Genomic DNA, 15,983 nt, shown 5'->3' with positions numbered 1-15,983 from the left:
GGACAGCCCCCACTGCCCACGGTTCCGCAACCCGGGAACCCCGCGGGACGCGGCGGGACGGGCTGTGACACCCACGGGGTGCGACACCCACGGGGTGTGACACCCCCAGCCCCATCCGCCGGCGGGACCCCGCGCCCGCCCCCGCCTCCCGGCCCCGGCCGCGGCCCCTTCCCCGGGGCGGAGGGAGGGAGGCGGGGCCGAGCCGCGACTCCGCGGGGCCGGGCCGGGCTCCGCGGGGCTGGCGGCGAGAGCCGGGTGCCGCCGGCGGCCGAGGAGCGAGGGCGAGCGGCAGCGGCCGGGGCTGCGCAGCAGGGCCCGCGGCGGGGGCATGGCCCGGCACTAGGCAGGAGCGCTCCGCCGCCCGCCGCTCCCGGCGGCAGCCCCGCCGCGCCCCGTCCGTCCTATGCGACCCGCCCCGGCGCCAAGATGAAAGGTAGGGACGGGAGCGGCGCCCGCTCCGCCGCCCGCACACGTGCGCCTGGCACCGCGGGCAGGGCGGGATCGGCAATGTGCGGGAACGCTGTGTGGGCACTTCAGCAGGGGGTCACTGCGGGTCCTGGGGAGGGTCCCCGCACCTCACCATTGCGGGGTGAGCCGTAGCCAGCAGGGTGCTGGCAGGACACGGCGCGGGCAGGTGGCGGGCAGGGCAGGGAAGGGCACGGGCAGCCGGTGCCGGCGGAGCAGAGCGGGGGTCTCGGCACGACCCCGGGGTGCGGGGTCTGCGCCGCCATCGCGGCTCGGCGTGTGCCGGGCAGTCCCGGTCCGGGAGCGGGCTGTCCCTGTGTGAGTGTGTCCCGGCATGTGTGCTCTTCCCCCAGCACGGTTTCTCTCGGCGCTCAACTTTTATCTTCCACCTCGCCGGTGCCCCGAGAAGAAGACTTGTGTTTCTCCCTGGTTGATTTGTTTATTTTTTGCCAGCGTTTTGCGATGTTCTTGGTGTTGCTTCTAAACATCTGGCAGTGATTAGGTGCCAGTAGAAATTTAACTGTAGAAGTTTAACTGGCTTGTGAAATGAATTTGGCGTATTTCTCCTCTATATCCACCGACTGGAAAATTTTTGGTCTTTGCTTTGCATCTGTTCAAACTGAGACTTTGTTTCTTTTCCTTTTTCTCTCTTTTCCTCCCTTTCTTCTCTTTTTGTTTTAAATGGGTGGAACATTTGACCCTGTCTTACATAGCTGTGACTGAGAGGTATCACAAGCTTTAAAATAAAATAAAGAAGCAGATTGCCAAATTGCTACTCTGTAACCTAGTAAAGATGAATGGGGGGGGGGGGGGGGTGCAAGAAAGCCTTCTGTTTATGAAAATTGATAGCCTTACAGCTAAAGGCAGAGACTTTACACACTGGGGAGTACTTACAGTGAAAACATCAAAGGACATTAAGGAGAGTTTAGGAGTTAGCTGGGACTTTGTGAGAGTTGAATCCAGTTTTTCTTCAGCGGCAAAAATAAGCTTAAGGAAAAGACATACATATATGAAAATTGCTTTTGGGCACCACTGTGCCTGTTCTTGGACTGCAGAGTTTTATTCCAGATGCCAGGGGGCCAGTAAACATCATGATAGTTACACTGAGTTTCCAGAGTCTAAGACACCAAATGATGTGATTATTTATTCACTTGCCAGAGTAGCTGCCTGAAGCAAGGAAAAACTTTTTTGGGGCATTTATTTTGAAAGCCCACCCACACACACACCTCTTTAAGTTACTTCTGGCACTGTGGCATGGTATCTCTCCAGGGCCGTGCAACATATTAAAAATAATGTATTTACAATGTTTTTTATTTATAGACTGCTCATGCCAAAAATTTTGTCGTCAGCTTGTCATTATCAGCCTAAGTGTAAGGGCAGGAACAAACCAAAATAATGGAGATCTGGTAGTAGGTAGAACAAACCTGTGCCTGTTGCCACTGAAAGCAACAGGCACAGGTTTGGGGTTTTGGGGAGAGGTGGCATGCAAAGGACCAAGGATGGGAATAACATGTAATGCGACTTGTGTCTCCTTCCATTCTGCTTCCACTGCTCTTTGCAAAGCAGAGCAGGGGCATTCAAAGGGAAGATGTAACTTCTGCTCCTGGGAGCACTCGCTGGTGCCCCACACTCCATCAAGAGGGAGTGCTAGTCCTTACCATTTGGCTTCCCTAAGAGTGATCACAGCCATCTTATTTCTTTTCCCCAGAGAGTTACAGAAATCAGTAATAAAACATGCAAAGAAGAACACTTGAATGACTGTGCTAATAGCAAAAGAAAAGCGTCAAACAAATCATCACATCCAAGTGTTTTTGCCAGTGTTAGAGAAGTCAGAGAGTCAAACCAAATTTTGACTTGGTGATTTCCTTTTCTGGGAACAGATTTGGCTTTTCATATTTTCTCTTCAAACTTGATCGTAGTGATAATTGTAGAACTGTATAACTTGGTATAGTTACACATTTTTCTCAATAAAAACAAAAAGATCTGTTGATTGCAGCTGTCTCTGTATCTACCCTCTCTAGAGAATGGAGGAATATCTAAATAATTACATCACTAAATATCTGTAAGGAATAAATTATATTTCCCATTGCTGCTATTTGTAATGTGTTATGTTTTAAATCAGTAAAACAAATTGAGGTTTATGTTCAGTATGCTGGCAGTTTTATTTCCAGCAAACAGCACTAAGCTCACGAACTTTGTCATATTTTTTAGCAATAATTCATGTGATTTATATAGGGATTTGACTGCTTTAGGGTCAGATTTATCTTTATCAAATGATACTTCTAAGTTATAGCTATTTATTGGGTTATGAAGGAGCACTTGTTGCCTGGGAAACAAATGAAAACAGCTTCCTCATAGTCAAACACCACCACATGTTCAAAAACATTGGCCCTGATTTAAGACAGGGAGAAGCATTGTTGAAACTGAGAACTTCTTCCCCTATAGCTGCAATATATTTTGTAATTACTACTTTAAACTCTATCTGTAACCACTACTGTCATGGCAGTTCTGGTGATAAGTATTTTCCTCTGAAATATGGATACTGTTTGGATAACCACTTAATGCCCAAAATCAGGCATTGACAAAGTCAAGGTGGTCATTTTGGGACTGTTGCTCCAGGATGACAGAGAAGCTCCTAATTACTGATCCTCGAAGTAGCTTAGCTGCTTCTTTTCATTCCTCTTCCATTACCTCCTCCTTCTCCTCCTCCCTCTCTGCCATCACAAGCACCTTCCTATGTACCACTTGTATAGCAACGGTGCTGGGGGACAAATCATCTGGGATCCTGTGGTTGAGAGCTGAAATGCCACCAAATACTGTGTCTTGTGCCCTTCCTCTCCTTAGACACAAAAAGATGCACAGGGGAGAAACAGGTGTGTCCTTGGTTGTGTTCCACTGGAGCAGTGAAGCCTGCAGTGCCTGGGAGCAGCCTGGCCTGAACCCCTGCCTTTCTTAGCCTCGACCCCCTCACCTCAACAGCAGCTCAGTGCGCTCCGTGCACAGCTCGCAGGAGATAAGAGTGCACTGAGCTCTCACAGAATATGGCAGCTCAGTTTACCCATTTACCCCAAGTTTGCCTTACACACTAAACACTTTATCAGACAAATAATTAACATATCCGCCTGTATTGCTAAAATTGTCCCTTCTGTGGGACTTAGAGCCTGGATGTAATTTGCAAATAATGCCTACAATAGCAAAAGCTGACTGTGCATGCAAGTTCAGTTGTTCTTTCTTGACTACCTTGAGAAATCTTAAATAATCTATTTATATTATGTTTATCTTCTTGACAGGTTCTGTCTTTCTCTCTGTTTTGATGCTGCTTCTAATTTTAAAGAATAAAAGAAATAAAAGTTATAATTCTGTAACACTGCAGAAAAGTCTCTCTCTCTCTCTCTCTCCTTTGTGTGCACAAAATCAAATGAACAGTCATCTGCAAATAGGTCTTTCCTGGATAGAAACTTCAAACCAAGAATTTCAAAAAAATCCAGAGCACTTTGCAGAAGTCAGAAAGCATCTGAAAACCAAGGATTAGAAGTGGAGTGATCCAGTAACCTTTCATCAGTCCATTTATAAAAGAGGTTATATGAATATAGTGACATAAACATGAAACATATGCAGGAGGTCTGAGTGGTGTGTGTTGGACATGTCACAGGACCCTACAGCAGAAGTTCAAAGGCACAAGCAGTTATAATAAATGTGTGATAAAACACAGAACAAATCCTGAGCAATGCTACTATACAATCGGTGTGTGTCCTGAATTGATTGGTAGCACAGAGGATTTTAAACGTATGGATGAGAAAGATGCAAGTGTGTGTCAAAGCATGTTCTTATTAACAATACAGAGGAAAACAGAGCTATGAAATTATAAGAGAAATCTGTTATTGCACAGATAGAAATATTACTATACAGCCACCAAGGTATTGAGTACAATTAGCATATAAGCTATTTATGACAGGAGCGTTTTCAGTACGAACTTGTAATTCGTTATTGGTTCAATTCTACTTTTCCCAGCCACACAGGACTAAGAATAGCATAGACAAACCTATCCCTATGAAGAAGGGAGTTGTTTAAAATGTCCTGTGACTCCTTCTTCTCCTACTTTGGATAATGTAGGTGCACTTTAGACTGATTTTGCCACAGCTGAGGGCTGAACAGAGCCCCTTTTTTTGTCACAACCACTAAACAGTTTACTTAGATCCACACTGAAGGACTGTTGTGCCCAGAGGTTCAGACACTTCTGCCTTCTGGGATAAGGAGGGAAAGGTAATCTTGCAGAGAGATAGAGCTGATCAGGCTTTGCAGAGGTAAAACAGTAAAAGAAAGAGAGCTAAGAGAAATGTCAAGCATGAAAGCAGCTCAGTACTGCTAAGGATGCATACCCAGTTATCTTCAGCTTCACAAAACCTTCCTTATCCTGAGATTCTGTATGTCAGAACAGAGAATCTCTCCTTCCAGCCCTCCCCCTTGGAAAGCAAAATAAAGATGCTTTTTACAAGGCATGGAAAGTGAACCTGATCCTCCTCATAATGTGAGTGTGGTCTGTGTGAGTGAGGGGGCAACCTAAGATGAATTGTCTTTGGAGTTTGACCACTTCCACCTAAAACTGCAATCCCTTTTGGGGCATAAATCTGAGGTGCAGACTGAGACATCACTGGGGAACAAAGTGAATGAGTTATGGGAGGTAAAAGAGACATGTGTTGTTAGGAATGTGTATGCCATTTTAATACTGCTGTTAATTGCCTCCCCTGACATACAGACAGGGAGGCACGATTTTTCAGTGCACTAAAGAGAACGTATCTGTTTGCTCTTAAATCATTATTCTGAAATACAATATGATTTAAACTTTTAACTCCTAAGGTTGATCCTCCACACCATGCAGCTGCTCCTGACCCCAGTATGGTAGTGATGCTCTGTGGCACTTACAGGCTAACAACTTTTGTTCAAAACCCCCTATTTATTGTCTTCATCTTGTGCCTAAAAAGCAAAACTAGAGTGGTTGTTGTTATACCTCTAAATTTCACAATCTTCTGTCTTTTTTTGTGTTTTCCTAATGTAAGTGATCACATTTTTTGGGCACAGCAGTAGGGGAATAGATGAAGACCAAGATATTAAAGTCATGATTAAAGTCACTCATTTGTCATGATTATTGGTTTTGTTTATTTTATGCATGTGTTAGGTGATGGGAGACACCATCCAAATTATAGGATAGTACCAAGGGAAGATCTCTGAGCTAGGACATTGCCTCTTTCAGTCACTAAGATAAGCAGATAAATTCCCAGATCAGCAGTCTTAGTTGGACAGAGCTGAGGAAAAGCCTCAGTTTTGTTGCCAGAATCCAAGGTCAAACAACATCCCAAAGGATGCTTTGGGATGCAGGGATGTGGGCTCTCTTCCAGGACTGCCTCAGCTGACCCTCTCCCATGGCTGCCCTTAAAGACCAGGTACTCTGCAAGTGCATAATCCATGTAATCCCTGTCCAAAGGAGTTTGCTGTGTGACAAACCAGACAAAAGAAGGGGTGGATAATATGGGCACAACACACTCAGCCAACAACAGTGACTGTTAGTGTGATATGTCAGCTTGGGATCCTGTCAATCAGGAAGTGCTTTCAGTGTGGGATAGAATTTTGTGAGAGAGGTCTTATCAAAATAGAGGCAGAGAGAAAGACCCGACTATGAAAAGGGCCTATAAGGAAAAAGTAGTGGAGAAAGGCAGAACAAGAGGACAAGTGAAATAAAGCATCTGTGAAGAGAGAGGGGAATGAGCTGCCCATTAGCACAAGCAGGAGGCTATCCAGAATAAAAGCTATGAAAACCAGTGGAAACCAATTAGACTGCTGAAGTCATCAACATCTGAAGGCCACAGCTGCTTGTTGTGCTTCTGCTGGCTCCATTTCACCTCTCGGTCAGCAGTTTGAATGTAGACCCAGTTAACAGTGAGCAGAAATGCATATAAATCTGGTGGCAGCTCAAAAAGCTTTTGAAATGTGATATGAGAAAGATATTGGTGCCGCTGTTCTTGTCTGCCTGAACCGTTGTTAATATTACAGAAACCTCACACGTGGATGAGTTTTACCTTTCAGTGAAAGTGCTGAGATGGAGAGAGCAGGCAGAAGCAGCTTTTTGACACTGCAAGCAGTCTCTCATGAAGGAGATGCACTTGTTACACAGTTCTGACCAGAGTTCTTCATCGATGCTGATTCATGGGTTACAGAGTGGAATATTGTGATTTTCAGCTAATGGACACAGCTTCTTTCCAAATGGTACAAGATTGCTCCTTGATAATGTTAGAATGATTTTTACAGAGTTGCACTGGGAGGTAGCTCTATAGTTTCCATTAAGTCAGTAGGAAAGTCTGGGCTCTAACCATTAAAGCCCTTTGAGAGAGAGATTTATTTTAGAGGGAACTCTTACACTGGATGTCATTTTTACTACGAATTAATCTTACAGTCTGAGTTCCCAGCCTGGTATTTAGGGGTAAGTTCTAATGTACTTGAATTTTCAGGGAAAAGGAAATTCTAAAATCTGAGCTGAAACTTGGCATGACAATTTTCAGCCCAGATGCCTCATTCTCTACTGGAATAGATTTTCCCAGAGTTTGAAATGCAATGTAGAATATTGGTTTGTTTTCTTTATTTAAGACTTCAGATGAGGTCTTTAAACAAGGACTTTGCATCCACGTTTGCAGCACACAAGTGTTCTCAAAATTATTGGATACCATGTTGCTGCAGCTACCATATGACCCAGCATCTCTAATGGTTCTGAGGCCTTGTTTGCCTGGTTAGTTAATTAGGTTTAAATGGCTGAGCAAGGTGTACTTTTAAAAGAAGACAGCTGGAAATGTACATTAGCAGCTTTCTTTAACACCTTTCATATGCCAACAATGACACCCATGAAAGGAAGGGGCTAAAATGGAAACAACTTCTCTGAAATCACCTTGCACCAAAGGCCCCTCAGATCTGGTGCTGTGTTTTTATGCCCTGTATTGTCTCAGGGGCAGATTTAGCAACCATTTTGGCTCCAGGCCAACTCTTTCTTACTTGACCTCAGAATGACTCATAAGTGACCCATGATTAATTTATTTAAGATTTAAGAACAAGAAATTAAACAGTTCTACTCCACAGATTTGCTTTGCCACTAGCAAATTAATCAAATGAGAGTCTAATTTGTTTTAGATTAAATGAATTCCCTCTGTTCGCTGCGCTAATCCCCAGCTGAACTGCCTTTTCATGATTCCCACTCCCTTGAAGCATTGTACTGTAACTTATTTAACCCTACAACTGTATTTACTAGAGGTGTTGCAGTAATAGCTTATAACTGGAGGGCAAGTGGAATTTGGCATTAGTACTCAATGGGGCATGAATATTGCCAAAATACCTCAAAGCGCTTTTTTAAACTCTTTTGGACCAGAACTCTTGCTTTGCACTGACTCCCTAAAATATTTGATGTATGCTGTTCAGCCACAGTGAGACAGTGATTTGTAGCAATTTGCTGTAAGCTCCCCAGGACAATCTGCTCTACCATCCAAGGAGACTCTTGTAAACCCCAGAAAACAGGAGATCTCTGGTGGCCCTTCCCTTAAAATAATACAATTAAATACAATTAAATGATTAATTTAAATACAATTGGTTGCTCACATATGTTTCTGTTCTGTCCAAAGTTCATGTTTTTTATGGACCTTCCTGCTGCCAGAGTTCTGTATAAGTCAGTGGACGAAGAGAAGAGCTTTTTATGTTTCTTCATCTTTCTTGTTCTGGATTCCCTATCTTTTGGTTCACAGCTGAGAGCTCAGTCAAGTGTCTCATTACTGAGTTAGGGCTGATCTTCCCTGTGCGAAAGAGTTAATTCTTGTGACCAGGACATAACAACAAATTCTCCTTTATTGTCTGCTTCAAGAAGGAGTCTGCCCTTCATATTTTTCACCCATGAAAGTAAGCCTTGCTTGCATATTAATGCATGCATATATAACTGAAATACTGCATTTATTCCAGCCCACTTTGTAATTGAGAAGGACTGGATTTAAACTAAAGAAAAATATTTCTAACTTAAGGCTTTCACAGTGTCAAACCCCTTCTACACCAGTTGCAGCCTCACTAAAGTATGGGCACCACTGATGTGAAAACACAGAATTTCCATTTCTAAGATCAGTCACTGGTGCTCAAAACTCAGGAATTTCTGCCACAACGATTTCAGATGCTGCCTTTAAAAGCATGTCATTAAGACATACCGGAGGTGTTTCTAGTATTTGCCTTCTTATTTGGTGTATATTTTCTTAACCTCTGTAATTCATAACAGATCACATTTTCATAGTTTTCACTAGAAAAGCTGTTACCTTTGCAATGAAAACTTATATTCTCCTGTATTTTCTGATTTGAAGATATCAGGAAGCTTTGAGATTTTTGCAGAACTTGTGACAAAATTTCAGTATTTCCAGCACTGGAACAGGGAGTTGAGGATCAAGTTTCTGCTGCCTTCAGTGAGGATGATACTGCCCAACAGGCATGGGAGGAGCAGGCTGGGTGCAGGGCTTTGCCTTGGGACTTAAATTTATAGGCTTGTTTGTCAACTTAATTTTTAATATTTCAAACCTAGATTTCTTCTGAGATAGGACTTTCAACCCATCTTAGTCTCTTTTTCCAAAGTGCTGTAATTTCTGAATGCTTAGTCTAAGCTTGCTTTATTAATTTCTTCCCTCTTTATTTTCCTTAAACTTGTTACATTACAGTGAATATTGTAAAGTACTGTATTTGCACATGATTTCCACAAATCATGTGCAAATCGTTGATGAAATGACGGAATTTCACATGACAGTCATTTCAGTGAAATGACTGAAAGAACATTGAGCTTTGTCTGTTAAAAAATTTTCATAGACTTCCCCTAAAATTACATCGACTTCCCCTTGCAAGATCAACTCACAGAGATGATGTTTGAGATTTTAGTGATCAGGGAGATGGGCCACCACTTGACATAACTGTTCTTGCCCATCTCCACTTCTTGGTTTCAAATATCACAAAGTGCCCTTCAAAACTAGGAGGTGAATGAGTAATTATAATGTATTCAAAGCTTAAGGAAAAACCCATCCCTAGAACGAATTAACATGCAACATTGCAAATACTGAAAAGCATATATATATATTTAAAAGTATACGTGTGTATAGAAATGCATAAAATGTACATATATAAACATGTTGCATATACCAAAATGGCCAAAGAAACAAAAATGTGATTTAAGTTGAAAAAGCCAATGCTGTTGGTCTAAGCATGAGAAACAAGAAAACTAGGGAAGGGGCTGTCAGCCTGGGAGGAAGGTCTTGGAGATGTGGTGTGGGATGAGGCTGCAGGATTTGAAGGTGGCCTGGCTGTGTACATCAGATAAGCCAGGTTAGACTCCTGAGGAACAAAGGAGGTGATTGTGTTGCAGCCTGATAGCAGGAGAGGGCAGGAAGCTAAGACCTCTGGAGCTGTTATCTTATTTTGTGCAGCATGTTATCTTTTGTGCAAGAGGGGAAGATCTTCCTGAGTACCTTACTGCTGGGATGAGAAGTTGTTTGTTGGCTGTTTATGGTTTATTAGTATTTGTCGTGTTTAGTTGGGGGGCCCTTGTCTTCAGATAACATTTGGGATGACTGTGAGGGTTTGTTTGGTTTGGTTTTTTTAAAGGTTTCTTTCTGTCTTCAAAACCAGGATGTGTTTGTTTTACCTAAGGAGCATCCACAGGCTCTTCCACTTCTTAAACACACATCTGAGTTGGGGATCTAGCTAAAGATATGGACAGGAGTGCTGCTGGCAGTAAGCAAAATGTCTTACCTGGTGAAGAATATGTTTTTAGCTGTTAATTCAATAGTGCTGTCTGAGTAATGGGTGATGTTCTGAAAAATGATGCATTTCTTGGACCCTGCTGCTGCTTCAGGCCAGGTCTCCTTCAGACTTCTGCATGTGGCACCTCACAGGTCAGAAGGAAAAACAAATCCGATTTCCTGCTGGAGACATGCACGCTAATCATTTAGACTTTGTTGAGCCTGGATGCGGACTGTATCTTCACCTTTGAATTCATTCCCCCAAGGCTCTGTGCTGTCCCAAGTCAGCTGTGGCACCAGTTAGCCCAGTTTCATGATGCAGAGCAGCCCGATCATGTACAGTAAGTCTGTGGGCAAAAAAGGTCCAACTAAACACAGACTTCTCACTCCATCCCATGTGTTTATCTGGTTTGAGCTTGCTTTTGCTCCACCAGTCGTTAAGTGATCCCTCTGGGAAATACAGAAGAGGGAAGACAACAGCATGGGCTGTGCTGTCCTCCCTGCAGAGGCTGGTGCTGGTGACGAGGCAGAGCTTTTGCCTTTCCTGACTCAGCAGAATGACGGGTTGTCTTGATGGAAGGAGGCTGAACACAGGAACACAAACATATTCTTCTTTTTTTTTTTTTTTTAAGTCATGGGTGTATTTTTTTTGCTGATGCCAGCCTTTTCATTTGCTGACGGAAGGAAATGGAGAGAAATTCAGCTTCTGACAAAATAATCTTGTGATTATTAGCATATTACTGCTTGCTTACCGTAAAGATGAGAACAAAGGGCATGATAGGATGGGATATTCTGAGTTGGAAGCGACCCTCAAGGATCATCAAATCCAACTCCTGTCCCTGCACAGGCCAGCCCAAAGAATCACACCATGTATCTGAGTGCATTGTCCTAACACTTCTTGAACTGAGGCAGGCTGGTGCTGTGACCACTTCCCTGGGGAGCCTGATATTCTCCTAACAGCCAACCTAAACCTTCCCGCAACTTCCATTCCCTTGGGTCTTATCATCAGTGTGTGGCCCTCCACTCCCCCTAATGAGGAAGTTGTAGACTGTTGTGAGGTGTCCCCCAGTCTCCTCTTCTCCAGGCTGAACAAACCAAGTGACCTCAGCCACTCCTCATTTGGCTTCCCATCTAGACCTTTCACAATCTTCACCATCTCAGTTTTTATTTTTCTCAACAGAATTTATCAATTCTGTTTCCCATGTCTTATTGGATCTGACATTTTCAGGCCAAGTTAGTGTGCATGGGAGGTGGTGGATAGATGGATGGATGGATGGATGGATGGATGGATGGATGGATGGATGGATGGATGGATGGATGGATGGACAACCATCCCCTCTGATTCCTGTGGTCTGGACAAGCTTGACCTAGTGGCACACTGGTGACAATTGTGGCTGTCATTGTGATGAGGGACATATCTACTCCAGTCTGCACTTAGCTGGCCAAGCAGGCCTCAGGATGAGTGCCAGGTGATAAATCTGCACAGTTTGTAATCCGGAGTTCTGGTGGGGATTCTTGCTGGGGGAAAGGTTCTGAACTGCCTTCTGCACTTGGAGACAGAAGTGGGATAGGAGCAGCAGAGGGGTAGAGCAGTAGCATGCCTAACAACCAGGTAAAGTTACATTAATTCATGAACATGCACCTGTAAAAACCTCATCGTTTTCCAGTGGTAGTAGTAATAATCTGCTGCTGTGTCTTTCTTTCTCCAGACGACTTTGCAGAGGAGGAGGAGGTGCAGTCCTTCGGCTACAAGAGGTTTGGTAAGTGACAGCAGTCTTTCAGCTTGCTTTTGCATTGTGCTTGGGGTAAATCAAACACTTCCTATGAAAAATTTTCTTGCTGGCAGCATCAAAACATACAGATACAGTCACATCATCCACATCCAATGTCCTCCCAGCGGATGGTGTGATGTTTAGACTTGATTTGTTCTCTTGGCAAACATAAGGCTTCCAAAGTAGTTCTTTCATGAGGAAATTGAAGCCCACACCTGAAGAGAAATGAATGTGAAGGCTGGGAAAAAAAGAGACCATTTATCTTGTATGTCCCCTGCCCAGCTGGGCATTGCTTCAGCCCCCAGACTGATGTGCAGCAGAGTTTGTAGGTTTTCCCCAGAGTGGTTTCATGGGGTCTCCTGTAGACTTGCAGAAGTTGTACCAGCAGCTGAGCCATGACATAGGCTGTGCACTCCTCTCAAAGGAAAAGTATATGGTATAAATGCAGTCTGATGTCAAAAATTATTAAAATGAGGTCACTCACTTTCCTCTTTTTTTATGTTTATTCACCAAAAATGGCCTTTTCATGTGAGGAGTGCCCTGCATAGTGCCACGTATCTGTGCACAGGGGTTAGCAGCCTTCAAGGCCCCTGTTTTCAAGGCTCTTGTGTTTTCTTTCTGTTGGGAAAACATTTCAGTCCCTGCAGTCAACAGTTTCACCCAGGGCAGGAGAATGCCTGTCCCTGTGGCAAGGGAAAGGTGACATGGTGGCCTCTGAGCTCCCACAATGCCAGCTCTGTCTTGGAGCACCCAAAAGGGGCTAATCATCAAAGCTGCTGGTGCCTTTTCACCTATAAGCCATCAGAATAATAGTTCACCTCATTTTTTCTGTCGTGGGAAAGTGGCTGAAGCAAGAGTCACTTTCAATGACCCCAGTTGGAGTGGATAGGAGAGGCAGGCTGAAAAAAAAATGAAAAATAAGTCAAAAATTCCCTCCATCCCAAAAGGAGCAGGGGGGAGCAACGTAAGGAGATGTGGAGTTTGGGAGGTGAGGATCACTTTCGCATGACCTTTTTCTACCCCCTGAACTACTCCACCGCTCCCTGCTGTTGAGCTTTATTTTGGATAGATCAGCCAACCACAGAGCCAGCATCTGTGGCTTGGAAAGTCCTCCATAAGGCTGCACACAGGGCTTTTTCCTTTTTTGTTTGTTGTTTTCCTTTTGTTTGTTTCCTTTTTTGTTGTTGTTGTTGTTCTGGATTAAGCCCTGGAATAGCAAAAAAGCAACAAATCTTCAGAAATGGGAAGAAATGCTAAGTGTTCATTTCTGTCAGCTCCAAGTAAGTAAAAAATATTAGTATTCATTAACAGCTATAAAAATAGGTTCTCTTGGTGTTATCCTCTGGCTGGCTATCCCTGGTCAGGACTCTCTTGCAGTGGACAAGATTTTAGCGAGGAGTGGGTACTCCATTATCCTTACTGTCCCAATAGTAAGTGTGCTGTTGTGATATGATGGGATTTTTGCCTACTAACCTGCTGTCATTTCTTTGTTTCTCCTGGGTATTGTGATGCTACCAAGGTGAGTTATTTCTCCCCTTACAAGACCATTTCCAGAAATGCTTGTGCTGTTGTGTTTGGTGGGGCAGCATGGAGGGAAGAGACAACTGGCAGCTTGGAAGTGGCAGGAGGAGATTACACCACAAGAGGAGGAGTCAGGGTAGTTCCACCCTTAGGAACCAACCAGAACTGCCTTATGCCTCAGAAAAGCAACATTGCTGTGGTCAGGGAGGTATCCCAAATATCTGCAGCACAGAAGAGCCTTGACTAAAGCGGGAATGGGATCATGAAGCCGTAGCGTTGTCACTGGTGAGAGCTGTGTAATTCAGTAGGGTCCCAATCCAAGGAGCCTTCTTGGTCTATTTTGTAGCCCAAACTTCCTCCAGTATCCTCATCATCTTACCCAGAATAATGGAGCAGCTCAGGGAGGAGCTAGGCTGGCCTGATTTCCACACATCCCTGCACCATGCTGTTTGACTGTAGGTGCTCATGCTATTGTGTCCCTTAAAGGGTTTATTTCCCCTTCTTCAGAAAACCTGACTCAGTGTGTTCCCACCTCTACAGTCTTTGCTGCATTTCCAGGCAGCCTCTGAGCAGCCGCTGGAGAGAGCGGGAGCCTTGTGCCTTCAGCAGTGCAGGCTGCTTCCTCACCTGCCACTGGGCTCCTCCAGACACAAAGGTGACCTGCACAACTTATTTCAAAGGCTCCAAACTCAGTGGACAGCTGGGTCAGCATTTCAAGTGAAGCACTAGAGGTTGCTCTTGGGGCCAAAATGCAGCTGAGCTCCTGCCTGATCAGTAGGAAATGTTACACCTGCTGTATCAGTTGGTGTTCCCTCTTAAATCTCTGTCTTTCCTGGTAAAAGAAGGCAATAAGGGGAGATCCCAAGGCAAGAGCCCAGTTTTATTACAGCAACCTTGATAAAAGGTAATTTTGTAAGTAGTCCTGTTTGTCTGCTGGCTGGCACTGTGGTAATGCCAGCGCTGTTCCTGTACATCCTGTTGGGGAGTGGGTAGGCAAAAAACAGCAGTGGGGTTTTTGTTTCAGGAGTCGTAGTGCAAGAGCAGTTGTGTTAAGATATTGTGATTGGAGAAGTCACTGTAGGCTCCATGGACATGAGACATGGTAGGGGGACCACGAGTAGAGTACCTTTGACTCCATCATTTGGAATTGGGAGGTCTTGTTTGGAGCAAAATGTGCTCTGAGGGGCAGAAGGCTAAAGTATAACTAGTTTGTAATAACCTAGTCAGTCAGTCACTGCTGGCAGCTGGGAACACGTGCTGGTCAGCATTTGGCAGGCAAAACTTTGGCCAAGCTGCTTTCCTAGAGTTCAGCTGAAGAGTTTATTATTAGCTGCCTTGTTGCTGTAGCCTGTAGTTTGGTTCAAGGAAGGAAGAGATCAGCAGAAGGAGGAAAGGAGAAAGGCATTCTCCAGCACTTCTCATTTTGGGGAAGAAGTTTTTGAAAAGAGGACTGAATACTGTCTTGCACCATTTCCCCTTTTACTGCACCATGCTGTCCTTCCTTCTCAAATAAGTTAATTTCTGAGAATTTGTCAAACTACTGTATTTTTTAGTCAGTAGAACATTAACTGGTCATAGTAACCCAAACATACTAGGCATAACACACTAACATATTAACGAACAATAAATGCAGATGCAGGCTAGTCCTAGGAAAATACACATCAGATTTTTTCTCCTTTGAGCTTGGGACAGATTTGCTGCAGGGAGTCAGTAAGGAAAACAGTCTTTCCAGCTCACTGATGCTGTTTACTTCTTTTCAATGGATGCTACAGATGTGCAGGGATGCTGCCAAAAGTTGCTCAGCTTCAATGCCTCCAGATTGCTGCACTGAAAAACTGAGGAAACGTGTTTCTTATCCCACTTACTTCATCTTCAACCCCATTTCTCAGGCTGTTTTAAAGTTATCTGCTCCTGATGGCAAGCTAAGCCTCTCCACTGGTTTTCCTCTACCAGACTGCCACTAATATTAACTCTCTTATCAATCAATGTCACTGGTTGGTACCACCTCACGCACAACTCACTTTGGGAAAAAATGAATGAGGAAAGGGCAAAGCTTCCTTTTCCACATGATACACTTTGGGGATGCTAAATCTCAGGCATGAGAGCAAAGACTAGTTTCTAGATGGTAGACAGAAGGATGAGATCTCTTTTTGGTAGAGTTTGACCCTTTCTGAGATTCAGGCTCTGAGCATTTCCACAAGCAAGAGAATTGAAGGGATCAAATGGACTCCAAGGTAGAAGATCTGATCTTCCTAACTCATGGCATTCTGAAGTAATAGATGTAGAATTCATTGTGCATTTTGTTTCCTTATGTTAATGTTTAAGAACTTAAGATCTGCACTTTAATAAATAGAGTCTTTTAAGTAGAAATTTCCTGTTAAATTACTGATTGCATAATTCAAAGCTACAGCACAATATGGAATGGCTGAAA

The 15,983-nt window shown here is 44.0% G+C and overlaps 1 protein-coding gene across 1 annotated transcript in view; it reads left to right on the top strand.

Annotated features, from left to right (window-relative positions):
* The first annotated feature begins 248 nt into the window (after positions 1-248).
* COLEC12 (collectin subfamily member 12) overlaps positions 249-15,983 on the top strand; it is a 96,276-nt gene continuing 80,541 nt past the window's right edge. Inside the window, exons 1-2 of the mRNA XM_066182677.1 lie at positions 249-433; positions 11,969-12,019. Coding sequence (XP_066038774.1) covers positions 427-433; positions 11,969-12,019 — 58 coding nt within the window. The 5' untranslated portion in view covers positions 249-426. The remainder of the gene's footprint in view (positions 434-11,968; positions 12,020-15,983) is intronic.

This window comes from Chamaea fasciata, unplaced genomic scaffold (assembly GCF_029207755.1).
Source record: "Chamaea fasciata isolate MVZ Bird 193981 ecotype frontalis unplaced genomic scaffold, bChaFas1.0.hap1 SCAF_1, whole genome shotgun sequence".
Lineage (NCBI taxonomy): Eukaryota > Metazoa > Chordata > Aves > Passeriformes > Sylviidae > Chamaea > Chamaea fasciata.
The sequence above is the reverse complement of the archived record's forward strand: the minus strand, read 5'-3'. Positions and strand labels throughout refer to the sequence as shown.